This window comes from Epinephelus lanceolatus, chromosome 12 (genome assembly GCF_041903045.1).
Source record: "Epinephelus lanceolatus isolate andai-2023 chromosome 12, ASM4190304v1, whole genome shotgun sequence".
Lineage (NCBI taxonomy): Eukaryota > Metazoa > Chordata > Actinopteri > Perciformes > Serranidae > Epinephelus > Epinephelus lanceolatus.
Window position 1 is genome coordinate 12,045,170 of NC_135745.1, and position 27,375 is coordinate 12,072,544.

Sequence of the window (27,375 nt, forward strand, 5' to 3'; positions counted from 1 at the left end):
GCTCAATCAACTCATGTTGTTTTAGGTCAAAAAGGTCAAATAAAGCGAATTGTGCCATTTTACATTTGTTTTTACTTTAGTGACATGTCTCAGCATTAGCTGATTGTGGGGTACTTGTATGGAAGGATATGTACCTGTTGCAGAAAATCCTCTTTTGCCGTAAATACTTTTTTTTCCATTACTAAACTAAATGCGTCTGAGCACCACACGTCACTCTACATGTGCATTAACGCAAAAGGCAGTTTCCCCAGTTCAGAACTAGTTCACAGTACCAAACCTTGCATGTAGTGAGAAGATACATTAATGATGTGTACTTCAGGTGCACAGAAAAGGTGAAATAAATAGATGTTTATTAAATGTTTCACCTACTTTTTTCTTGATTTATATTAAACTTACTCACACTTTTTTACTATTTATTGTTCCCCTCTTTACAGCCAAAAGTTTGTTGTCATATTTGCTGCTGTTATGTAGCAGTTTTAGTAGTTTAATTAGGGCAAACAGTCTGAACTGAAGTGGAATGGGGTAAAACAGAGCTGAAAACAAACAGAGGGATAGTCTGGATAAAGGAGAGAATTATAGGAGAGGGAAGTTAAACAGTGTAGTGAACAGTGAAAAGGAAGTTACAAGGGACAGGATTTAGAGAAAGCAAGCAGGAGACATGAAACAGATGCCTCTCAAAAGATTTGGCTGTATTCTTCTCTGATAAAATTATTCAACTGCTGAGCTCAACTCCTGCCTTTCTGGCAACTGTCCATATCCGTTAAACATCTCACACACAGACACACACAGACACACACACACGCAGAACGCTTCTGTGTTGTTTACAGATTGGTGACAAATTGAATCAAACATTTGTAGAAATGTAGTGAATGCAGATGCTGCTATGCAGGCCAGGGTCACTGAATGGTTTGATGAAGATGAAGCTGTTTGTCCTACTTGCTCACTTGATGATGGTTTTCCTTTCCTTCATCACACACCTGTAAATGTTTCCATATAGGATTTCAGGTTTAAAAGGCAGAGATGCAACCATCTACCGTATTTCCTGTCTTACAATGGTAACAACATAACTTTACACTCTTCAGATATACCTCTTACCTCTCTTGTCTCTGTCTGCCTGTAGGTGGCGCTGGTCTTCCCAAACAACGACCCTGCTGCCTTTATGACGGCTTTTTACGGCTGCCTGCTGGCCGAAGTCGTCCCTGTGCCAATAGAAGTACCGCTGACCAGGAAGGTAAGCTGTCATAGTGCAGAACTTCAACCAAATGCTGAAAAATGTGTCCAAATACAAACAGTTTTGCATATCTATATTATATTATCAGAGAAGAAGAAAGGTAGACATAGTGAACAAGAGTAAAACATAGTAAACAAATAAGTGCTAACGACTTTTAAATTAGTTATAGCCTGTTTGTAAAAGTTAGCAGCTTTGCAAAAACAGGATTTATTGCAGTTTTGTATCATTGCATTGTTGCTTTACATACATTAAGTGTTCCGCAGCTTGGCTTTTGAAGGAAACATAAAGGAGGCTGCCCAGATATTATCCAAAGAGGATGAAAGATAGTTGGAGGAAGAGAGAAAGAGAAGACTGTATTGAGTTGTTTGAGTCAACAGTTGGACCTCAGGCAGCCAGAGAAGTTTTGGTTGCCATTTCTTCTTTTTCTTCACGTCAAACGGCATTAGTGAGTTGAAAAGAGGACACGCAGCAGAGCCGAACAGCGCTAATTCACACCATTCAATGGAGCTAATTCTTCACCGGGGGATTGTATTAAAAACATGAGTCATCAGAAGGCGCCTTGGTGAGTCATGGTGCAGCACAGAGGACACTGAGCTCTGCTGAGGTGTAATCAAAGCCAAATGTCCCCGAAGAAACATTTTCTGCTGTTGCTGTTGTTGTTGTAGGTTTGTTTGAGTCATAGTTTGGATTGGCTATCACAGCGCACTGTAACGTTGTCTGGGACGAATCAGGAGGCCCAAGTGTGTGTGTCAGAGTCAGTGGAGGTCTGAATGTGGCTTTGTGAATTTCAGCTTTCTTCTTTATCTTTAAATAATTTATGTTAGAGACATTTATAAAGTTACAGAAAACAAATAACGGAAAAGGTACGTTACTCAAAAAAATAAATAAGTACATAAATAGATAAAAGAGTAGAGCACAAAGGGACCACAAACTCTTGGAAATTTAATGTGAGCTCTTCTTAAATCACTTTTTTAATGAGCAACTCATTGAACCCCATTGTGAAATATATATACACTAAGTACTGCACTAAAGTACAGTGTTAAAGTACTTGGATTTTACTTGAGCATTTTCATTTTATTTTATTTTATACTTCTATTTCAACACGTCTCAGAGAGAAATACTGTCCTTTTCATTCCACTAAATGTATTTGACAACATTAGTTATTTTGCAGTTTCAGATCATTAATTCAAAACCCAAATTATGATAGTATAATTATGGATTAAGCCATCTGGCAGTATGTGCAGTAGTGGAAATTAGCTCCACCTTTAACAGCTGCAACATCAGTGATGCTTACACATTATGCATCAACAATTATAGATAGTGAATATATATATATATATATATATATATATATAGAGAGAGAGAGAGAGATAGATAGATATAGATATATATATATATATATATGATTCTGAAATGGGATGTTCTGCATAATGAGTACTTTTATTTTAGGCGCTTTAAGTATTTTTGATGATAATACTTTTACTTTTAAGTAATATTTTGTATGTATATACTGTCTTTCCTTTTTTAGTGGTACTTTGTAACTTAATATAATATAATCCTGGATCAATGCATGACATAAATAAAATCCTTGGTTGCTGTTTTTTATCATTATTCTACAACATAAAGGCATTGGCTGATATTATAGTTTTGAAATAATGTTTTGATTGTGAACTGAAATCTCATTGGCTGTTGACCAGATGCAGAAATACTGTTGTCGTCATTTGTTCCTAACATTAGTTAGTATTTTTTTTATAGACGATCATAAATGTAGTCGCCGTGGTTTATCCTCTACTGCCCGAATTTGAAAATCTGCTTTTTGAGGGAAACTGGATATTAAACACCTCAGTGCCCACAACCCGTAGGATATTACTCTAAACCAAACCGCAAACATTACCCAAACTGACAGCGCGTATAAACAGGGAGTTGAGCAGTAACACACTAAGGAGAACATTATGTTCTCAGTCAGATTATCACTTGTGTTAAACTGTGTTTGAATTGTGAAACAGTGTGTTATGTCAAACTGTTATTATCTGATTTTGCATCTGTCCAAAGTAACGTTAGTCATCGCCCCACTATTTTGTTCCACCTAAGAACGCCACTGAATGTTTTATCTGATGTCATAGCATTAAAAAATACACTTTAACACTGTTAGTGAAGGCTAAATCTTCTTACTTACACCGTGACTAGTCCATAAAACATCCATAAAACTGTTTCTGTACAACTTCATACAATAAATATGTCCACAACATCCTGCTACATGTTGAAATACAATATTTAAAACACCATACAAACATCTTTTCACGGCCAAATCTACAAAAAACAAGCTTACTGAGTGAGAAGTACTATTATTATCTGCTCAAACAATAAATTTGCCTTAAAAAAGGGCAGAAGAACTAAAAGCCACATGTCTCTGCTCCATGAAGTCATTTTTATTTAAATTTATTTCCCATAAAATCTTGGCCACAAGGAGGAGAACACTTTTACAGTTTCATATGTTTTAGATTAAAATGACGTGTTTTCATCTGACTGTACTGCAAGAAATCATAGACAGCTAATGTGAATGTTTTATGAGAACAGAACAAAAAAATAAATCTGGCAGATCAGCCCAAAGGGGGGTCATATGGTGCAGTTACAAAACATGGGCTATGTATAAAACTGTGGGCAGTCTTTATAGTATGAATCTAGATGAAATGTAACTTCCTATTAGTCTCTAGGTGTGTTTCTGTGAAGGCATTTGAAAGTCTTCCAGACACTGACCATTGGATGAACTTACAGGGACAGAATCATTTCTACAAGTGGCAATTATAAGAGATTAAAACCACAAAGAAATGTTTAGATTATGAGGATATGGGCATGTGCTTGTCGAGCATGCTGGTATATTGACCATATGAAGTAGTCATCTGTACAATAGTATCATTTTCAGCAGTGTAGTGGAGGGTAAATGTAGGTTTACGGGGTAATAACAATCTCTTTTTCTGGCTGTGATCGGATGGTTTCACACCAAAAGGAACCTTAGGAGTTGTAGTTGACTTCTCTCCTTTCATTTTTATGTCCACAGGCTTGTACCAGTCAGTTTGTAACTCAGTGGAAGTAATGATTCAACCAGGAAAGTTTCATGTCAATGCTGCCGCTGTCAGTTACCCAAAATTGTCTATGAGAAAGTGACAAACTCTGACCCACCTCCCACTTTACAACTGTATCACGCAGAGAAGCTGAGAACGACCAAGAAGCAGTTATTGATTAATTACAATCCAATTCAGATGATTAGTCACATTTGATGTCTCTGTCTCTGTCCAGGATGCCGGCAGTCAGCAGATCGGGTTTCTGTTGGGGAGCTGTGGAGTGACAGTGGCTCTGACCAGCGACGCCTGCCATAAAGGGTTACCCAAGAGTCCCACAGGAGAGATCCCACAGTTCAAAGGTTTCACACACACACAGAGCCTATTGTCACACCTGTGCACATACCAGTAAAGAGTGTATTTGTAGCAACATGCATGAACTCTATATGCCCTAGTGTTAAATATCAAGAATCGAGATCCCAGCATTAGAAAAATCAACTCCTGCGAAAAAATACACGTGGGAACCTGGAATTATTTGCATGTTTTTGCATGTGTTGGTGTACTGAGGACAATCATATGAACTGAAACAAAAACACCTTATTATCAATGTCAGGCAGCTGCTGTCATTGCTAAATACTGAAGTAGAGCCATAAAATTCTGTTCTAACAGCAAAATAACTGGTTTAGCTTTCAGCTGCAGCCATTTCTCTCTTTTATTAAAACACAATAAATAGGAATTAGAATTGAATACAATTAAATAAAAATGAGCAAAAAATAATGGACCATAAATGCTGTTGTAAAGCATGTATAAGGCAGTAATAAGTCAAATAAAAGACTAATCTCATGTGACAATCACACTGATATCTATACTCAAAGCGGTGCACTGCACACACACTATCAGAGGTCAGAGTGTATCGGTGCCTCTCTTGTTTCAGGACAGCTTTCCTGTCTCTCTGCAGGATGAATGGACAGACTGATGGCAGCAGACAGCGAGGCTGAGTAACGGATGACAGAAAGATAGAGACACATAGACAGAGAGAGAGAAATAGAAAGACAGAGAGAAAGAGAGAGGCAGTGAAGCAGTATTGTAAATCGATGGAGAAGCAGCCGACAAGAAGGAAGAGAGAAAGAGACACATGATGAATTGAGAATAGAGAGATATTAGCACTGAACAGAGACAGAAAGAGAGCGAGAGTAACCCAGTGATTAATAACGACTGTTTGCTTTTCAGTAATGGATGTATAAATAGCAACATGATGCCGCCAGATTTACTGCTCCTCACTCAGTATGGATTTAGGAGAGTGCGTGTGTGTGTGTGTGTGTGTCTCATTAACGTGGAGTGCTCCACTTATCGATCAGCAGGCTTTAAACTCATCTCATTCACATGGCTGATTATTTCTTCAGTCTCACCACCCGCGCAGCATTAATTCAGACATTAACAGCCCCTCACATACTCAGGATTTTACATTCACTCATGTTCATGTACTCATGTAAACACTCAAACACTGAGCAACACATCGTCGCTAGACTAATAATCCTTGTAACGGAAGAAGTAAAACTGGTGCTCCCACTTGGCCAAATAAGCCACAGTTTTAACATTTCGTTTTAGTGATATGTGGATGGCATGCAATCTGTCGTCACGTGCTGGATGTCCAAAACCATCCTTAAATTCAATAAAGACACATCTGAAACAGTCCTCTTTGAGTTAGGGGTTGGTTTTGACTTTAACCTGCTAACAAAATACTGTTTAACAGTCCTGTTTTTAATCAAACGTTATTAGTTTACAGTGTAATTTTGTGACTTTTGTGTACAAGCTAGGGTGGTTAAAGGGATTTACCATGAATTACTGGGTTGTTGGTTCATCTCGTCTGTCCACATGTCGAAGTGTCCTTGAGCAAAACACTGAAAAAATACCCCTAATGACGGATATTTTGAACAAAAGTGTCTGTTAAATGATTGCAATGTCATGTAGAACTGGGGGTTGTGAACCTAAGTGAACCATATAGAAAAAAAGACATTTACAAGTAACATTTTATTCCCCATTAATCAAACCAACAGACCGATCAGAATATAAATGTAAACACCTTTTATCAGAATGAACTGGAGTTGGGGAAAAACTTTTAACCCACTCTACACCTGAACATTTTCTCATGCAAATTCTATTTTATTAATTACTTTTTTGTTTAAATTGTCACACACCATGTTATGATGCCCTTTTAAATGTCCAGTTGTTTTGTCTTTTATAGAAGCACTACCACTAGTTCATTATTTTCAGAGAGATTTCCGAAGGTGGCTTGCAGGTCTCCCGCAAAGTAACTGCAGGAGCAGTTTATTTACATATTCAAACTGATGCAAGTCTGTCTGTACCATCCACAAAAAGGGTACAACAGCTGGTATTGTGTTCACCTTGTGTGCGTGTCATCATGGCAAAATGTGGTCCTTGAGACACCTTTTGTAGTGTGAACTATCACAAAAGCAGTCAGGAATATTTTGCCACGTGTTTATATGTCTATCAGTCTGTCTTTCAATGGACAGATTTTTGTCAACACAATAATGTTGCAACCGTGCAAGATGCAGTCATGAAACTTGACGGGTATGTTGGTGAGATCAAAATTTAAGTCAAATTCTAAGGTATGTGTGGTCCGAGCAAGGGGGCCAGAAGTGGTGGGGTAGGAAGTAGGAAAGGGGCCATGGGCTATCCCACTTTACTCCCCTGGCCCACATTCCCTTAGTTGCAGATCACTGTATTGGGGCTAGAGTGATCCCGTCATAAGATGATCTCTAGTTTAAAAAAGAATGTCTGTGCCTTTCTGGAAACCAGCAATTGGATTCTTGTTCATGTAACCTTATTCAACTTTTTTATTAATGGCCAAAAAAAGCAAAATCTAAGTATGATCACACAACGAATCCTGAATCCAAATCCAATCCTAGCGCTAGATAAAAGCCTAGTTCCAGAGTCTGTTCAGTCTAAATGAGGTTGAGCAGTTAAACCAGGAAGGAAAAACCAACCTGTGAATGTTAAAATGAAAGTGGTCTCAGAACTGCCAAAATACAACAGCTAAAAAAACAGTAGCAAGCTGCTCAGGGCAGAAACCTTTTACAGACACTGGGGACATTGAGGATGTTTGTTTTGTGTCCCTGTGTGCCCAGGCTGGCCCAAGGTGCTGTGGTTTGTTGCAGAGTCCAAACACCTCTCCAAACCTCCCCGAGACTGGTTCCCACATATCAAGGACGCGAACCAGGACACTGCCTACATTGAGGTAACACACATACACACACACGCTGGTACAAACACTGAAGCGTGTCTGCTCTGGGGCACCAAACATTTCCACTCCTGTAGTTCAGTCATTACTATCTGGTGAATGGAGATCGATGACGCTACATGTCTTTTGGATTAGAATCACACTGCAGCTGAGTGGATGTTTCACTGTTTCTCTGCCGGCTGTTGATCAATGTTATCATCTTGTCTGATTGATTTAAATTTACCTGACACACCTTTAAGCAGCTGGGCAATAATTGCACCAGCAGCAAGGTGAAATGTCTCCCTGATTGCAGCGGGGATTGAAAAAGGCCGAAAGGAAAATGATGAAAGTAGAGGGATGATTGAAAAACGATCGACCTTTTGTTTTTAACAGAGGCGGCGTCCCAGACAGCCGAGACAGATGAAATTACCGTGACTCGAGGAAATTTGTCTTTTTCTTTTTTTTTTCAGTAAGACTAACGTTTTTCTGTTAATGTCTCAGCATGATTCATAACTTTAATAGCAGCCTATAATGTGCTTCATTTTCATTCCAGCGGTCATTTGTCAGAAATGTGCCAGACTTTTCAGACAGAGATCTTATTTTGGAAAGAATCTCATCCATTACTGTCGACTCCACGGCACTCAGGCATCATTTTGCTTTTGGGAACTCAAGAAAAATAGAAACTCAGATTCATCAATCAGCATTTTTACATCTGATTCAGGCCTCAAAAAATACATTAATATTTTTATCACAATGTGTCAACATGACTTCGTGTTTTTCTAGTCTCACAGTTGACTGACAGCAGAGATATCTTTTCACGTACACAATATTTTGACTATAAAAATAAAAATACAAAAATATTTGCATTAAGATATTCTTAATACCAAAAGTACCAAAAGGTCTTATTAAACAGAACAGCCCCTTTCAATATATTATATCATTGGATTATAATAATTGATGCATAATATGTGCATCACTTCAATGTTACAGCTAAAACCGTTGCTATAATCACACAGCACTAAATGGGACAGATAATATGTGAAAAATGAAAAATCATATTCCTCTTCCCACTCTATTGCCTTGTAGCACTTCTAATGGCCCTACTGCATGTCAACGAAAACAATCAATCAGAGCTGAGGAGTCTCTAAAGGAGCTTTCATTCATGTCAATCACTGCTCTCGTGAACTATGCTCTGTCAAACTAGGCAGCGCTGGTCAAAAATAAATCAAGATTCAGTTACTGCATTGTCTGTTTCTCACTTCAACTGTTTTCAGAAACCAATTTTAGTGTACTGTTTAGCTGTAAAATGAGAAGTCGGTCCGGCTGGTTGCTGGTGCTTGGTACCTAGGCCAGTTGTATCCAGCAAGGTGATCCAATCATAAACTTTCTCATATTACAGCTAAACAGTACACTCAAATATGTTAGGAAAACATTTGAGGGAAGAAATAGGCAATGCAGAAACTAAATATTGATTCATATTTGATCAGCGCTGCCTAGTTTAACAGTCTCAATGCACACAAACAGTAATACACATGACTGACAGCTGTGTTACAGACTCCTCGGCTCTGATTTGTTGTTGTCTGTGTGCCACAGTAGGTTCTAGTGAATGTTGTTAGAAGCAGTAGGGAGAGGAGGAAGGGCATAATTTTTCCCACAGATTATTTGTCTCATGTATTTTCAAAATATAGTGCAAACATGACAGTAAGTTATTTTGATTATAAGTTACCAACTGTAGCTCTAACCTATAATAGTCCATCATAATTTATTAATTGGCAATATTTTGTATTATTAATTTAAATCTGCAAAGTAACAAGAAACAAAAGTCATCAAATAAACCTAGTGAAGTAAAACGTACAATATTTCCCTTTGAGTAGTGGTGTAGATGTTTAAAGCTGCATAAAGTGGAAAGGGTAAAGTATCTCAGAACTGTAGTAAGTACATTTACTTGCTAAAATGTCCATAGCTACTTTCCACCACTGCATGTAAGTAGAAGGGCATTCTCTTTTGTTATTAAGCAATTAATGACTGTCTGCTTACAAAACAGAGACATTTTGGATGTAAGTGGACTGTTACTTTAGGCGTAGAAAATTGCCCTATGGTTATAAGGGTACTACATAACAGATTTGATATTTAGTTCAGTGATGAACTGTATAATTTGAAAATAGTAATTTTCCTGCGTTGGTAATAAAAAGTTGCATTTACAGAAATTAAATGGTAATTAAAAAAAGATTCATGCAATTTTTAGAATTGATTTAATTTCATTAAAAGTATCTGCAGATTTATTAATGTTAATCTCCAGTATTAGATTTTAGAGAGCAATTATACAGAAATTTAAATTAGGTTTTAAAAACTCCATTTGCAGTCTAAATTATTTGACTTACCTTTTATTACAACGTCATAGATTACGCTGGCATGTATAACCAGGAGAATATTCTGAGCTGTCCTCACCACAAGAGGACCTCATTTAGAGTAAACTCCAATCAGCTGTGTCCTCTTACATGTTGTACATGTTCCTTTCTGGAAATATTTCTGTAATAATCTGTCAAAACAAAAACTGATTCAGTGAGCTGTTGAACACGGCAAGTACACCTCCTCACTTTCTCTGTCTTTGTGTGTCCAGTATAAGACCTGTAAGGACGGCAGTGTCCTAGGTGTGACGGTGATGAGGATAGCCATGCTCACACACTGCCAGTCCCTCACGCAGTCCTGCTCGTACACAGAAGGTAACACACACACACACACACATACACACACATACACTCACACACACATTTACTTTCACTTGAGATAAAGTAATGTGTGGTTCTTCCCTAAATGTGGCATTGAGGTTCATCTCTCTGTGTCTCACTCTCTCTCTCTTCCTCCAGCTGAGACCATAGTGAATGTATTAGACTTCAAGAAGGATGTAGGACTGTGGCACGCCGTCCTGACTGTGAGAAAAACACCTTAAACATTACGGTCTTGCTTAATCAATTAAAATGATGAATGAAGTATAAATGCACAATTAAACTGACAGGTTTAAATTATGTTTTTTACTTTGTCATTTAGTGGCTTCTGAGTCATGAATATTAACCTTAGAGTTAAATATTAAAATGAAAAATATGTCAACTTTATGTCTGTTTTGTTGTGTATGTATCTTTTAAACAAGTTATACACATTCTGAGTTTTTTCAAAAACATCCCTTACACTGGATTATTTCCTCCCTCTCTCTGTCCCTGTCAGAGTGTAATGAATATGATGCACGTCATCAGTATTCCCTACGCCCTCATGAAGGTCAACCCTCTGTCCTGGATCCAAAAATGCTGCCAGTACAAAGGTAATCTAATCAACGCAAACTTAGCACAAATACTATTCAAAAATAAAGTAATGCTAAGGACTGGAAATGTCCCAATTCGACATCACTAAATCATGTACCTACATGTTACTTAACCTGCTGTAAACTAATCAGGGTATCACTGGAAGCCTCTTTTCTCTTTTGTTGTACATTTCATATTGTGATCCAGCCGATTATATTGTGAGTAGAAACCTGCTGGATAGTTTCACAACACAAAACAGAAAGATGCCACTGGTTGTGTTTGACTGTACTGACTGTATTTTATTGTTTTTGTGTTAGCCTTTGATTGCAAACAGTGGGGAACAAATATTAGAAACATCTCTCAGTATAATCCAATGTAATAAAATATAACCCATATCTAATACAGAAGTACCCCAAAACTGCAGCCCTCAAAATTGGCTTAGAGTTGCATTTATTGGTCTCTGACACCGAGTCACATGTTGGATTTCATTATGTTGAGCACCTGGACCAAAATATGAAGTAACTTTTGAACAGAAATCAGGCAGGTTTTTATTAAATGTGTGTTAATATATGTATGGTGTTTTGTTTGTAGCTAAGGTGGCATGTGTGAAGTCGCGGGATATGCACTGGGCTCTGGTGGCCCACCGGGAGCAGAGAGACATCAACCTGAGCTCCCTGCGCATGCTGGTGGTGGCTGACGGCTCAAATCCCTGTAAGAGCACACTCTCTAAAAATGTTATGTGTGAAAGTAAAGCTCATGAATTCATTCAAAACAGGGTTCATCCTCTGGGGACCATGAATATCCAACCCCACAAATTTAATGGCAGTTTGACCAGTACAACAGCGTTTTTTCAGGTATTTATTTAAAGCAAACAAACAAACCACAAAGATTATTTCAGCAAAAAGCACATATGACATCATGCTGAAATCAGACATTGTGCTTTTCATAATAATGGTAGTTAAAGAAGTAGAAATGAAACTGTTGTACTGAAAATGCACAGTTTCTAGATTCAACTGTCCAACAGTATCTTAAGTAGCCAAGCTTCACATTTGAACATTTTATGTCCAATTTCTAAAGATTCATCAAAAAGTGTAATTCAAATTGCAATCATACCATCAATAAAAGCTGTAATGAGCAGCTTCCACTTTGCTGTAAGGCACTTAAAAAGAAGCACTGACTTTTAAATTGTGTCTTTCAGGGTCAATCTCATCCTGTGACGCCTTCCTCAACGTCTTCCAGACTAAAGGTTTGAAGCCGGAGGTCATATGTCCCTGTGCCAGCTCCCCCGAGGCCCTGACTGTAGCTTTAAGGAGGTACACACACACACACACACACACACACACACACACACACACGTGTCTTTTTATTGGTGTTTGCACATTAAACATCACAAGACACACACAGAAGTGATATGAAGAGTTGCTACACAATTTAGATTAAATTTAATGAAAAAAGATAAATACTGAAAATCATTGGTGTTCTTCACAGTGGAAATTTTCAATGTACAGCTCTAAACGTACTATTTTAAACATAATCAGGTTGACATCATAATGAATCAAATCCTCTGGTTAAAACAGAAATCATGAAATATAAAGTTATAAAAACACCCAATTTATTTCCACAGGCCCTGCGAACACTTTTCACTTGTATAGATCCATATATTTATTCACTCTCCACAGTAAATAAGTAGCTTCTTTGTGGCTTTGCCCTCCTTCCTCTATGACTCGCTCTTATTTTAGCTCATTCACCCCCGACTTTACAGTTTTGTGGCTTTTGAAACACTAAACTTACAACCTTTCCACCTCTTTCATCATCCACACTGTAGTTCAACCACATTACAGCATTACAGTCAACCAGGGCGGCTTTCATTCATGTGTTGGCTGTAATTTATGCTTCAAACTCTTAATTACAACACTGTAAAAGCCGTGTGTGTGTGTGTGTGTGTGTGTGTGTGTGTGTGTGTGTGTGTGTGTGGGTGTGAGCCTAATAAATAGCACTTGGCCTCAGCGGGTGTGGTAGTAATGAACTCACTTTATTTTCAGAAGAGCTGCTTCGAAACTCATTAAAAAATCACAGAACAGGACACACACAAACACATGCACAAACACAGCTGTATTTGTATTTGTGAGGACGCTAATGTTAACCTCAATTTAATTCTAACAATAAACCTAAATCTCCCTAAAAAGCCTCAAACCTTCAGGCACTCACTTTCCAAAATATTCTGACTCTCTAAATTTGCTTTGGAAAAGATTAGTCCATATTTTCTAAAATGTTTTCACTTTCCAAAAATATTGTAACTTTTTAAAATTGCCCTCTCTTTGCAAATATGTCCTTACATTACAAGAATATTGTGATGCTCCAAAAATGTCTTCACTTTCCAGGTTCTCCATGCTTTCGAAAAAAATATAAAAAAAATTGAGAAACCTGATTCCTTACTGCATAAAAATATTGTCACCTCCCAAAAAAAATGTTGTCACTCAGGATCTAAAATTTATTATCACAATGATAGACAGCTCTCTGTCAACCTCCATGTCATCTAACTGTCTGTCTCCACCCCTCCTGCAGGCCCTTAGAGGAGGGCAGCACCCCTCCAGGTCGCGGCGTGTTGTCCATGCAGGGTCTGAGTCACGGCGTGATCCGGGTGGACTCAGAAGAGAAGCTGTCAGTCCTCACGCTGCAGGATGTCGGCTCCGTCATGCCTGGAGGTGAGACAGTTGGTGTCAGGTAGTGAACAAGATACTCACGTTTTGTACAGGTCCTGGTGCTTGCTTTCTGCTTTTCCTCCACTACTTTTCAAAGCGAGATAGTTCAAGTTTTACTATTTATCTGATTGCTGGAGTTACTTGTTAGTTTGTAGATTCATATTTTACATCCTACATAAGATAAATGTGACTGCTGTCAGGATCTTTGGAAAAACGTATTGATAAATCAAAGAAAACAGCTTTGTTTGACATAATACAACAGTGGTGGAGAATTTATTCAACCAGTACCAGACTTCATGTCTTTCATCCTATATTCATCCATTCCCTTCTACCATTCCTCTTTTTCCTCTTATCAATCTTATCAATCAGTAATTTTTGTCCTTTATTAAGTCCCAATGAATTCTTCTGTCTGTCCCCTAACTGATCTGAAAACATGAATATCTGTTACTTTTTGTAAGGCAGTATTTTCTAGGAATTTCAAAAGTAAAGTACATGTGTCACTGATCTTAAAATATGTTTGCCCTGCATTTCACTCAAACACACTCCTAAAAATGTTTGTGTTGTTTAACAAAATAAAACTACACATATCATTGCAATGATTTCTCATCCATAAAATCACAACATGTCTTCTCTCTCTGTCTGTAGGTATGATGTGTGTGGTGAAGCCTGAAGGTGTTCCTCAGCTCTGTAAAACAGATGAGATAGGAGAGTTGTGCGTTTGCACTGTTGCCACGGGAACATCCTACTACGGTCTGGCCGGCATGACCAAGAACACCTTCGAGGTGAGTGTGTCAAGGATTTTATTAGTCTTCCTTTTCATGTCCTGCATTTTTTTTCTGGTTAAATAACACACTTCATCTCACCTTCTGCCCCATATACACTCCCCAGGTCTTCCCTGTGACGAACACCGGGGCTCCCATCAGTGAGTTTCCCTTCACCAGGACCGGCCTGCTGGGATTCATCGGGCCTGCGGGTCTGATCTTTGTGGCAGGGAAGATGGACGGTCTGATGGTGGTCGGGGGCCGTCAGCACAACGCTGATGACATCGTCGCCACGGCGCTCGCTGTGGAGCCCATGAAGTTTGTCTACAGGGGCAGGTAAGTGCTTGATGCAGCGTTAATCTTAATCTTAATGTTTTCTGAGGCTTCCTGGTAAAACAAACAATACAGTTGTTGGAAGAACTCTTATTTGGTGTTTTAGAAATTTTAAACTCAGCTTTTCCTGTTATTTTCCTGCATCAGGATGCCTCGTCGTGCTTCATAACCATTGAATTAACTTTATATGAGCAGGATGTTTTTCTGTAAACTTTCTTTAATTATTCTAAATATAGACCAGCTGGCCTCAGTGTCAGCTGAAAATTAAAGTCGTGTACATCAGTCAGAGTAATTTAGACTGCTGGGGAGATAGCAGAGCCTTTCGTTAGCTTGTATGTACTAGAACTGTGCTCATTTTGTGACACTGATAAACAGCTGGCTGAGTTATTCCCAGTTCATAATTGTATGTGGCTAAGAAGCATGCTAACACTGACTGTGTTTGTGTTTCAGGATAGCAGTGTTCTCCATCACAGTGCTTCATGATGAGAGGATCGTGGTCGTGGCAGAGCAGAGGCCTGACTCCACCGAGGAAGACAGCTTCCAGTGGATGAGCCGAGTTCTGCAGGTACATGCACACACATTTTATATGCATTATAAACATGGTTTATAATATAAGCATCATATCCTAAAAATAAACAGATAAGATGCTTGATATATCTTCTTCCTCTATGACACAGAGCCCCATTGTTATCTGAAAACTTTAAAAAGGACATTGGGTGATATGGTCCCTCGCACACTGCAGTTAATTTTGACTCAATCCCATATACACCATCCTGCCCCAAATACTCACCAGAGTACCAAATGAGGATTAATCCACTGCTGAAAATAGTCCCCAACAAATGCTGATTGTTTAATAAACACAGCAGTAACCAGCTGTTTTAGGAAATTAACTATATGTTTGTTATTTCTGATTTACATCTTCAGTAGGAACCAGTGCAGTTAGAATTTAAAGCCATAGACAGGGCAGAGAAGTTGGAAAGCACTGAGAGACGGACACACACACACACATTGTAGTTTTCGGTCTTTTCATAGGATTTGTTGACGATAAGAAAACTATTGAATAACACCAGACGACTGTCAACACTCAGGACACACACCAGACAGACACATTTTAGCAGGCCACATCCAAAAGACACAAAACAGCTCACACGCGTTCTTTCACACCAAATTTCTGTCTCTTTGGCTCTGTCTGCCTCACACTCACACAAACACATGCAGTATATGATACTATGCTGTAGATTCACACTGTGCATGAACAGATAAAATCTCAGTCCGAGCTCCAGCTCCAGATCTCTATAAGCCGGCGTGGAGACTGTGGTGAAACTATAAAAGCTGTCTGCATTTTTACAGCTGCAGTAAAAACCAAATCTCTTTATTCCTTTACCATCAGAGATACACTGCCTGGCCAAAAAAAAAGTCACCACCAAAAAAAAGGTCATACACTCTAATATTTCGTTGGACCGCCGTCTTTAGCTTTGATTACGGCACGCATTCGCTGTGGCATTGTTTCGATAAGCTTCTGCAAAGATTTATTTCCATCCAGTGTTGCATTAATTTTTCACCAAGATCTTGCATTGATGATGGTAGAGTCTGACCGCTGCGCAAAGCCTTCTCCAGCACATCCCAAAGATTCTCAATGGGGTTAAGGTCTGGACTCTGTGGTGGCCAATCCATGTGTGAAAATGATGTCTCATGCTCCCTGAACCAGTCTTTCACAATTTGAGCCTGATGAATCCTGGCATTGTCATCTTGGAATATGCCCGTGCCATCAGGGAAGAAAAAATCCATTGATGGAATAACCTGGTCATTCAGTATATTCAGGTAGTCAGCTGACCTCATTCTTTGAGCACATACTGTTGCTGAACCTAGACCTGACCAACTGCAGCAACCCCAGATCATAACACTGCCCCCACAGGCTTGTACAGTAGGCACTAGGCATGATGGGTGCATCACTTCATCTGCCTCTCTTCTTACCCTGATGCGCCCATCACTCTGGAACAGGGTAAATCTGGACTCATCAGACCACATGACCTTCTTCCATTGCTCCAGAGTCCAATCTTTATGCTCCCTAGCAAACTGAAGCCTTTTTTTCTGGTTAGCCTCACTGATTAGTGGTTTTCTTAAGGCTACACAGCTGTTCAGTCCCAATCCCTTGAGTTCCCTTCGCATTGTGCGTGTGGAAATGCTCTTACTGTCACTATTAAACATAGCCCTGAGTTCTACTGTTGTTTTTCTTCGATTTGATCTCACCAAACGTTTAAGTGATCGCCGATCACGATCTCTGAGGATTTTTTTCCGGGCACATTTCTTCCTCGAAGACGATGGGTCTCCACTATCCTTCCAGTTTTTAATAATGCGTTGGACAGTTCTTAACCCAATTTTAGTAGTTTCTGCAATCTCCTTAGATGTTTTCTCTGCTTGATGCATGCCAATGATTTGACCCTTCTCAAACAGACTAACATCTTTTCCACGACCACGGGATGTGTCTTTCGACATGGTTGTTTAGGAAATGAGAAGCAACTCATTGCACCAGTTGGGGTTAAATAACTTGTTGCCAGCTGAAAGATAATCGCCCATGCAGTAATTATCCAATAGGAGGCTCGTACCTATTTGCTTAGTTAAATCCAGGTGGCGACTTTTTTTTTGGCCAGGCAGTGTACTTCCTGGCTGTTTTTCCATTCAGCTCCTTTGATTCCTCACATACTCAGCGTTTTTGATTGAGGGCTGCTCTGTAGCATTAATTTTTGGTCAAAAGTATGAAGAATAAAGAAGTAGGTAATTTGAAAATATTTCAAAATATAGGAAAATAAATTTTCTTAATTACAATTATATCTGGTGTTTAAGTTGTTTAAGCTAGGGCTTGTTATATCTAAGTGTCAGATGTTAATGTTATCCTATTTAAATAATATGATATACTGTAATTGCATCTGTTGGCAGTAATTAAAATGCAATTTTATTACTGATCAGTTTGTTAAGGGAAAAAAAATGCAGTTGCTGGAAGTTTCTTACAGAAAGTTATTCCCTGTTTTTACATGTGACTCAATTTGCAAAGAAACATTATATAAGTATTTTGGTTATATATTTATATTACAAACATTTGAAGAGCCTCATCAGAATGAAAGGCACATCCTGGAGAACAGGAAATCTTGAATGGTGACCTTATTTTGCGCTAGTAGGTGTGAATATCAAATCTAACCAATAAAATATTTAATTAGTATTTGTATTTAAGAAGTCCCGACCTTTTACTTTTCTATCCTTTACTGTTTAATGTCCTACCTCACCCTCCATTTTCTACAGGAATTAGATCAAGGAAGTAAAAATGCAGTTTTATTCTGTCATTAAAAGTAAACCCGTATCAACTTTCCAGGCGATAGACGGTATCCATCAGGTAGGGGTGTACTGCCTGGCTCTGGTGCCCTCCAACACTCTGCCCAAGACTCCTCTGGGTGGCATCCACCTGTCAGAGACCAAGCAGCTCTTCTTGGAGGGGGCGCTGCATCCCTGCAACGTGCTCATGTGTCCGCACACCTGCGTCACCAACCTGCCCAAACCTCGGCAGAAACAACCAGGTACAGTACGAAACGATATGTGATGGTGTATGATGAGATGCTGTTTCCTCTTACCTCACTTACTTCTCTGCCTCAGAGATCGGTCCTGCGTCTGTGATGGTCGGGAATCTGGTGTCGGGGAAGAGGATCGCTCAGGCCAGCGGCAGGGATCTGGGTCAGATCGAAGACAATGACCAGGCAAGAAAGGTGTGTGTGAGAGGGGGGCTGCTGGTTTTCACCATCATCATCATCATCATTGTCTCACACACACACACACACACACACACACACACACACACACATATATGTAATGGGACCTTTGGATCACTTCATGTTTTCCACCACCATGGTTTATTCCCAGTCACACTCCTCATTTTGTGTCATTTTTTTGGACCATTTCTTATCAGTTCTTTGGCCTGCAGTTTATGTTGCGGTTTACGTTTCACATTTTCATTTATCATAACATTTATCATAATATTTATCATAAGAGCAAAATTGTCTTTGTGTGCATTTAGAAGTGTCTATCAGAGGACTCAAGATTCAAGATGGAAAGTGGCTTTCTTCCTTAAGTTTTTTTTACTGTGACTGGAGTTTAAATAGCATTTAATATAGCAGAAAGGGAAGTCTGATGCCAGGAGGTGATGGCAGCTGCTTTAGCGGCACTGTTCATGTCGCATTTGTGCCAACAAAAGTGAGCAAGACAGGAGAGGAAAGTAAGTGAGCAAACATAAGCAGAGAAGCCAGAGAACAAGGCTGAGAATAAGATATAGAGGTCATAAGGGCAAGAAAAAAAAACAGACATGAAAAAAGAGAACATTTGGACAAGAGAGAATGGAAAGAAAGAAAAAACACTGATAAGAGAAAACAACAAAGAATAATTTAAAAAGAGAACAACAGAGAGAGTGAGAGAGAAACAGGCAGCGTGTGTTACCGACAGAACTGATTTTCCTCACTTCTCTCGTGCTGAAAATGTCATCAGTTACAATGTGAGGCAGCCGGCGGCTGCACACAACATGTAGACTCTAATGAGAAGAGACAGGCCCCAAATAATAACAACCGCCACCTCCACGGCAGCACACCGCAGCAGCCCATGTCACCAGCCACACTCGCAACATGCTGCAAGCCTGCTTGTTTGTTTGGATGTCACCAAACAGATGTTGATGAACTGTGTTATCAATCTCTTGCCAACTAAACTCCCCAAGCTTCCCAAAATTTCGGCTTCTGGCACCTCAGAAAACAGTGTTGCCGGGACTTGTTAGACCACGCAGGTAGCAGCAAACATACTTTCTGACGCAAAATGTTCTCTTGTATGTATGTAACAGATTAGGGCTTATTTTGGGAGATATACACCTATTCACTTTCTTCAATCAATAGACTAAATCTCTGTGACGTTGTGTGGAGAACAATAATCACTTCTGGGTAGACAATTGGCAATTGATTTGAATTGAGGAGATATGTGAAATTGGCAAACTTGTTTATTTCTGTTATCATATTCCACCATAACTGTAATGTTAAAGATGTATAGTAGAACACAGTGGTCCAACCTGTCTGAGGTATCTGCAGTGCTTATGTGATGTGCTGTGCTGCTTTGTGTTGCTTAGTGTCATTGATAAACCAAATCTACCGTCACTGAAGCTTATCAATTTGCTTCTTTTGACGGGGCTGCAGCAAAATGTATTTTATCTACCTATAAAAAGACTTATCTTAAAATGCAAAAAAAATCCAAAATGCACAACATACTTTTATCTAATAAAATGTTCTGCTCCAATCCATATTTGTTGGCGTTCAGCCATTCAAAAATAACATTTTCACTGTGGTAAAAAATGGTTTGCTCTCCCACACAACAGGAGCACTCCATCTGTTTTAATGGGGCAGTCTAGCAGCAATCTAACAGCACCATAAATTATGTTTACTCATTAAAGACAGCAGATTTGATTTAAAAAACCAAATCACCTGATTTCAATCTGATGAATCTCTTTATTCAAATTCAGGATATTGTTTGAGAAGTTTTTATATATGTTTTTTAGGGTAATGACACCATAAAATATGACAATAGACATTTGAAGCTTCATTCGAAAACCTCACTAGAAGCCTTAAGTGTAAATAAATTACATTTATGGCAGCAAAACTATCACAAAGACTGGAGACATCCAGCCTGGCTCTGTCCAAAGTTAGGAAGAAAATTGGCAGTAAATCATGTCTTGTTCACATATCGAGCATCCATCTGGAAGGATAAAGAGTCCCATCACAAGGAAACAATTCACCTGTGAAACTCTTCTTGTTGTTGTGTGTAAAGGCAAGTTAAAGATGGAGAAAAAGTGAATGGAAATATCTGCGGTAATGAATCTGAGCTTTGTTTCTTTTTACTCAGTTGTCAGAATTGTTACAGTGGATCTCTGTCTTCTTACACATCTCAGTCAGCTAACTACAGATATTTTGTTTTACTGTAACACGTGAGAACAGTATGAAGGGGCTATGAAGATGCTTTAACTAAATCGCTGCATTTTATGTGTGCACACTTCAGTTGTTAAAGATTTAAAGTATCTGTGGACTATTTTAGGAAAAGCCTCAGTATCACTGGTTTGGAGACAGGGTTGCATATAAATCTGCTCTGCCATTTTCCACATGAAACCATTAGTCCTGAGGCTTCATGCCATGTTTTCAATTCCAAACAGGATGATGATATTTGTAGTGATTAGCTCAGACTTTGACTGCATCATTTTTACAGAGCGATGTGTTTACTCTTCCTTGTTGAAGTATGGTTTAATCGACTTTGGCAACTTTTCCCAGCAGATAAAGCGGCGTTGGTCAGTCAGTGTTCCTGCAAAATTTGTTTATGATTTGGGAACAATTGTATGGTGAATTTGGTTTAATTTGTCAGGCAGGTTGTTATTTTTCACAAGTTCGGAGGGGGAAGTTTCATTCAAAATTAAATTTGTGTTTTGGGGATTTTGTGTGAAAATGCAAAAGATGCCTGCTGAATGTGAATTAGGTTTAGAGGATGCAGATTTATGCTTAATCTTACTGTGCTTGTGCCTCCTGCTGCTGCTTCTGCCGCTTCTCATCATCAATATGCTCATTGATTCATTCCTTCATCGATTTGTTTATTCATCAATCACTGCATGTGTAACATCTCTCTGAAAACCAAGCCCTCTGTGTGAATGAGCTCCCTTTTCTCTTTAAACTGTTGGTGCTGCTTTTTTAAAAAGCTCCTGTTTTTATTAAAATGTTCTGTGTGTGTGTGTTTGTGTGTCAGTGTAATCTTATAGAGTGAAATGTGATCTACTTTGAGCATCTTCTCAGATTGTTCTTCTGTTACTGTTTATGTATCCAGGGAAGGTTGACTGAGCTCTGTGCTGTTACACACTCTGTTAAACACTCACACTGGGACCAGCTCAGCCTCTCAGTTTGATTTCTTTGCTCAAGAGCACCTCTGTTATCTTAGTGTTGTTTGTTTAAAGCAAAGCCAGACAATGACTGAAAAAAACTCCTATTGTTTTTAATTAAAAGGAAACTAAACACACAGTACTATAGCTTGCAGTGTATAGAAACCACAACCTTTTCACCATACAAAGATATACTTGTGAAGCTATTTTGAGCAGGTTTATTTTGTGAGCATGTACACTGAGCATGTTCAGCAGAGTTGGGTGTTAACATATTTGAGAACTAGCAGCACATAGAGTAGATTTTTCCTTCATAGGTGTTATCCTGAAGATTTCAAGATTTCAATCCTGGATGTTTTGGTAACACCTTTGGTTACTGGTAACAACAGCAAGTGTGGTTAAATACCACTGCAAACACTCACTGATCAGCTACTTTGTCAGAAATACAACAAAGGAGTAGCTGTGGTATCTGATTATAGTGCAGCCAAACAAATCCACATTGTTTTAATAAAGAAGTGAGTCAATGATGATTTCAACAGCAAATTGATTTCATGCTATGTACGTTTAAATAGTTTTCTTCTCAAGAGCTGGACATAGTAAAACCCACGGCTCACTGTCGCTTCCTGTCTCATGAATTCACTGTAATATCTAAAATTGAAGTTTTGATGAACGCTTGCTGTCAGGGCTGAACTAAGAGACCACTATGTTGTGTTTCCTGTGACTGCGCCACAGTAAAAGCTAGTTAAACACTTGATGTTAAGCATCAGCCATTGGAAATGTTCAGTTGGCATTGACAGTAACTTTATCCAGCTCAAGTCATGTTCTGTAGTGTCATATGCACAACAAAGAAGCAGGGTGGCACAGTGATGTAGCACTGTCACCTCACAGCAAGAGGGTTATGAGCTTGAATCCACTGACTGGGGCCATCTGTGTGGAGTTTGCATTTTCTGGGTTTTCTTCAGGTACTCCAGCTTCCTCCCACAATCCAAAAACATGCAGATTAGGTCAACTGTTGACTCCAAATTGACCATAGATGTGAATGTTAGTGTGAATGGTTGTCTGTCTTTATGTGTCAGCCCTGTGATAATCTGGTGACCTGTCCAGGGTGTACTTTGTCTCTTGCCCAATGTCAGCTGGGGTAGGCTCCAGACCTTCCGCAACCCTGAATTGGATAAGCAGTTATGGAAAATGAATGAAGCAGTTTTTGACAATAAATTCAAAATTTTTTAGGCTCCCTCCAACAATGCTTAGACAAATCTGTATAAAAAGAAAGTCACGCAAGTAAAAAATGAGAATCTAAGACATAAAATAGTCTTAGAAGTTAAAAATTAGGGATGAACTATAATATATATAGATATTAAATCACTGTTTCTGGAAAAAAAAATACTGATCATAAAAAATAGCATCCAGACTTTTTTTATCCCTGAAAATCTTAAGGATCATAGCATGGATTGTAAAAACAGATCAAATGTAAGAAGGCAAACACACTAGTCACGTAGATGTCTTTGCTTTTGAGTTTCAAACTGGGAAACATGAGGGCTGTTATGGAAATGTCAAACTTCTGAAAAAAGACCCTCTCACTCTTTTTAAAAATACATTTTAGGTGAAATATAGATGTTACTGGTGTGTAATCTTTCTACCGTTCTGCTGCTGCTATCTACTTTCTATCTTCTTCAAATATTTATTTTTAAATGAGGAGGGTTGGAAAGGGAAGCACTGCTTGCTGTGTTTGCTGTTTGATCCTGTGCCAGTTTCCCAGAGTCACAGGCTGCTTGGTACAATAGATGCTGCTGGAAGGATTTAACCACTTTCTTTATGTAAATTCAAACAAAGTAAAGTGCTTCTAGTGCCAGGTGGTTGGCGTGTTGGGTTTTAGTGAACATCTGATAATGACATCAGATACAACTGAGCTCCAGACCTCAGTGTATTAACATGAGAATTCAACACTGACGCTCATAAACTGATAAAACTGTACTGCATGAGACCAGATATCTATCTATGGCCTGGGATTTCCTCACACACACAGACACACTCACACACACACACACACACACACACACACACACACACACACACACACACACCAGACACAGGGGGTCTTTGTGTTGGTATTTAGCATGCCAGTCCTCTCTCATACAGATAACATGGGTTTTATCTGCAGGCAGGTTCCAGTTTGTTCTATCTCAGGCTTCAGTGGAGCTCTGGAAGTTTAACCTGGGGTCACAGGTTCTTTAACATACAACACATACCAGATTTGATCCTTTTTATGATTTAAAAACTGTCTGAAACACCAAAAGCAAAACTCAGTCCCTTACAAAACTTTTCACATTACTTTTTACTTTATAAAAATAAGCAAAAACTCAATTTCATCATTCAAGTTTTTTGGTCAAAGTACTTGTTCTTCTTAAAGCAATGTTGAATCTGTACATCCAAACCAACACTCTTAATATAAAAAATAGTTTGGGATTTTTGATTAAAGCAGGAAATATGAGCAATAACACTGAAGAACATCATGTCTGAAACTAATCTTATCTTGCGAGGATCAGGTTCTACTGTGCCAGATGTTCCAGAAAGAACATTTTATTCACTTAAGTCCAGCTGATGGGAACGCATTTTTATTAGCATTTTATTTTTGTATTTGAGAAATGTACTTTCTTTTCTTGTAAGGATTGGATAAAGACACAGCCTGCTATGTTTCCCACTTTTTACTTGATCTTGTGTGCTTGTGTGATGTATGACTTATTTTGAGCAAAGGTGGAAGTTGCGTGACAATGTCATTATTGCTTCAAAACCTGTTGGGCCAAATGGATAGGAGATCACTCATCTCATCCCATTTTCCAGCAAGAGTTAATGTTGGTTTCTTTTAACAATGAGTACAATCTTTGCCTAATCCTAACTATGTAGTTATTGTGCTTAAACCTAACCAAAACCACAGCGATGACAAATCAGAAAAACAGTGACAAAACAGTCTGCTGAAACATTTTTGTAAGGATCATTCCTTCTGACAGGGACATCCAAGTGTCTTTATTCAGTTTGATAAATACAAGGCCTTAAAAGTCAACAGTCCTAAATTTAAATTGGTGAAGTCTCAATTGCCACAAACAGTTGATCTAATATTATTTATCAATCTTTTTTGTCAAATTTGTCAAAAAGTCTACTTGCATTTACCTGTTGGCAAAAAAATGTATCTACTTACCTTTATACTTACCTGCAGTGCTTAAATACGAATAAGATGGTTTGTCCAAAAATCTGTCTTAAATTTGGTTAAAAATCATCTTAAAAAGGTCTTTAAAAGCATTTGGTTTAAGGGTCTGAAACCTGTAGACCTTCTTTGCAATGACAGTCAACATATTTTGTGGTTTAGTGTGGAGGACTTAATGCATTTTCTAAAGGAGTCAGACTGCATGTTGGCACAAATTTGAAAATGCTTTTCAAGGAAACAGAGGGCTAAGACCTTGATTAACAAAATAATGCCATTCGTCACCCTTAATTGTCTAATTAAACACTGAATCCAGAGTCCCAGGATTAGATGGCACCAAAACTTAACTGATGGCTTTAATATTTTGGCCAAAGTGAATCGTTGACCAATTACTGACAAGATGTTTTGGCAGGTGTGTCGATGGTGACTCTGGTAGGCGAGGGTGACTTACATGCCAAATCTTACTGTACTGAGTTTATGACTTTTAGGGCGCATTCACAACAGGATAGTCTGGGGGACTCGGTTTGATTGGATGGGGAATGCCGAAAAATTTCACACCTTCATTTGGTTCTGTTCACTTTCACACTGCACTTTTTAAAGCACACCAAACTACCTGGACAACATCACGCAGTTACAACAGCTGCTCATTTGGGGGCGGTATTTCCCGAAACAACCACTGACCAGGAATAAAAAAAAAACCATGAGGAAGAAGAAAACCTGGCTCATTGTTTGGCCAAGACCGAAAACAGAAATCCATTTTCTTCAGCCGGCTTGGTCACAACAAAAACACCAAACTCCAAAATGCAATGCGCTCTACCTCACTTCCTCTCTTTGGTTCACTTCCTCTCTTTGGTTTGCTGGATCTGTTTGCATTTCCCACTGTAAACGAACCACACCAGGGTTCACTTGCAAATGAACCGAGACCCCCAGTTTTTAAGCGGACCAGGGTCCGCTTGTTTGGTCAGCACCAGAGTTCGAATGAGCGTTCACACCACTCCAAACAAACCGAACTATCCGTGGAAGCAGACCAGGGTTCGTTTAAAGCGGACCAAATAGCACCAGTGTGAATGCGTCCTGAGAGACTACACCACTGATACTATAAATTTGAGATTCTGGCTTTGCTAAAATTTGAATATAACATTCATAACAAGACCCCTTATCGAAGTTTCTAAGAAAGTTATGGTTTAGTGGGAGGTTTTGGATGATTGTCATGTTTTATCAAGAAGATTGTGTCACATGTTCCATTACCAGGAGACCATTTTCTGACTCAGTGGCTAAATCAAGGCTTTGACACTGTTAGGGTTCATGTGTGTACACTTGTGGTGCTTTGGGGCATTTTAGATAAACGCCTCCACCAAACAGTAGATGTTAATGTATGAGGCAGGAAACTGGAAAGGAAGTAGACTTTCATTTGCCGTTATGAAAGTTTCATGAAAACTCAGAGTCAAGCCGACAAGCAGCTGAGTGATGTTTTCATCGTGGGGGGAAAACCGTCTTTAAATCTTTTAACTCCAGAGAGATTTGCAATGCATGAAGCTGGTGGTGAGTAGATGAGAGAGCATTTCGTCAGCCAAACTCAGAGAGTCAACTACATGAGTTTTTACATGGTGAAACAGGAAACCTTGACCGATGTGGAGCTGAGTGATGTTTTCAGTAGAACACTGGAGGTTATATTTACCACTTTAAGGGTTCATGTATGACAGAATCTCTTAAATTAACAATCGTGACAACTGAGGCATTAGTCTTTGTGACAGCTTGTATAAAACACACAGTACAGTGATCACACAGTCTTACGGTATGAATGAGAGACACAATCAAGGCATTTGACTTTTTTATTTACCTTTTAGACACTATTCTGGTTGTGGAGGCTTTGAGCACCACAAGCTGATTGCCAAGCCAAGTCACAGTAAAAAATATGACCATTTGCCACTGTTGAATGTTTTGCATTTTTTTCCATTTCCCCTGCTGTATCGAAAACTCGCTGCACTGTGACCCAAAAACCAAGGTTCACACAGAACCATGAATTTTGTGTGAAATTACACCCCTAGTAAAAAAGCCACTGCTTCCAACATCCCTAATTCTGGTATGTTTTGACTTGAAAGCTGGAAGACATAATGAGTCTTTTGATATCTAAACAAGTACCAATAAATATGTTAAACAGCCTGAACATACAATTGAGGAAGTATAATATGAATACTGATATCACTGATCTTATTGTATTCCATTCCACAGTACTGTTCATGTCAGTAGGACTTGATGGTTTAGTGGTTACGTTTGAGTCATAGTAACTCCCACAGTGCCCTTAAGCAAAATATCAAATCCAGTCTACATCAGTTTCACCCATTATTTGTTTTGCAGCAGCCTGAATGTGACACAGAAAAAGAATCACACTTGCTTATTTCAACCCTCAGCTGGAGGAACGAAGGTTCACATGTAAGCTCCTCCAGCATAATAATTCACTTTGTAACAGTCGGGGAAATTTGCAGTACAAATCAAGCGCGCCCAGAGTTCCTCCCAGACGTGACGAACACGATGTGGTGCTGAGCGGAGGTCCGTTTGTTTTGCGGTTGGCCGGGTTAAGACTCTGACAGCTGAATCCTCATCACCAATGGCGACCGGCTG

The 27,375-nt window shown here is 39.0% G+C and overlaps 1 protein-coding gene across 8 annotated transcripts in view; it reads left to right on the forward strand.

Annotated features, from left to right (window-relative positions):
* LOC117271387 (disco-interacting protein 2 homolog C) overlaps positions 1–27,375 on the forward strand; it is a 255,882-nt gene that overhangs the window by 198,522 nt on the left and 29,985 nt on the right. For 5 of the 8 annotated variants that reach the window (XM_078172953.1, XM_078172957.1, XM_078172951.1 and 2 more), the window contains 14 exons: positions 1,121–1,231; positions 4,529–4,652; positions 7,440–7,549; positions 10,152–10,254; positions 10,399–10,463; positions 10,754–10,847; positions 11,419–11,538; positions 12,026–12,140; positions 13,393–13,532; positions 14,175–14,311; positions 14,418–14,626; positions 15,074–15,188; positions 17,991–18,192; positions 18,269–18,378. In XM_078172953.1, the coding sequence (XP_078029079.1) occupies positions 1,121–1,231; positions 4,529–4,652; positions 7,440–7,549; positions 10,152–10,254; positions 10,399–10,463; positions 10,754–10,847; positions 11,419–11,538; positions 12,026–12,140; positions 13,393–13,532; positions 14,175–14,311; positions 14,418–14,626; positions 15,074–15,188; positions 17,991–18,192; positions 18,269–18,378 (1,755 nt within the window). The remainder of the gene's footprint in view (positions 1–1,120; positions 1,232–4,528; positions 4,653–7,439; positions 7,550–10,151; positions 10,255–10,398; positions 10,464–10,753; positions 10,848–11,418; positions 11,539–12,025; positions 12,141–13,392; positions 13,533–14,174; positions 14,312–14,417; positions 14,627–15,073; positions 15,189–17,990; positions 18,193–18,268; positions 18,379–27,375) is intronic. The other 3 variants (XM_078172954.1, XM_078172952.1, XM_078172955.1) reach the window with 1 other exon arrangement.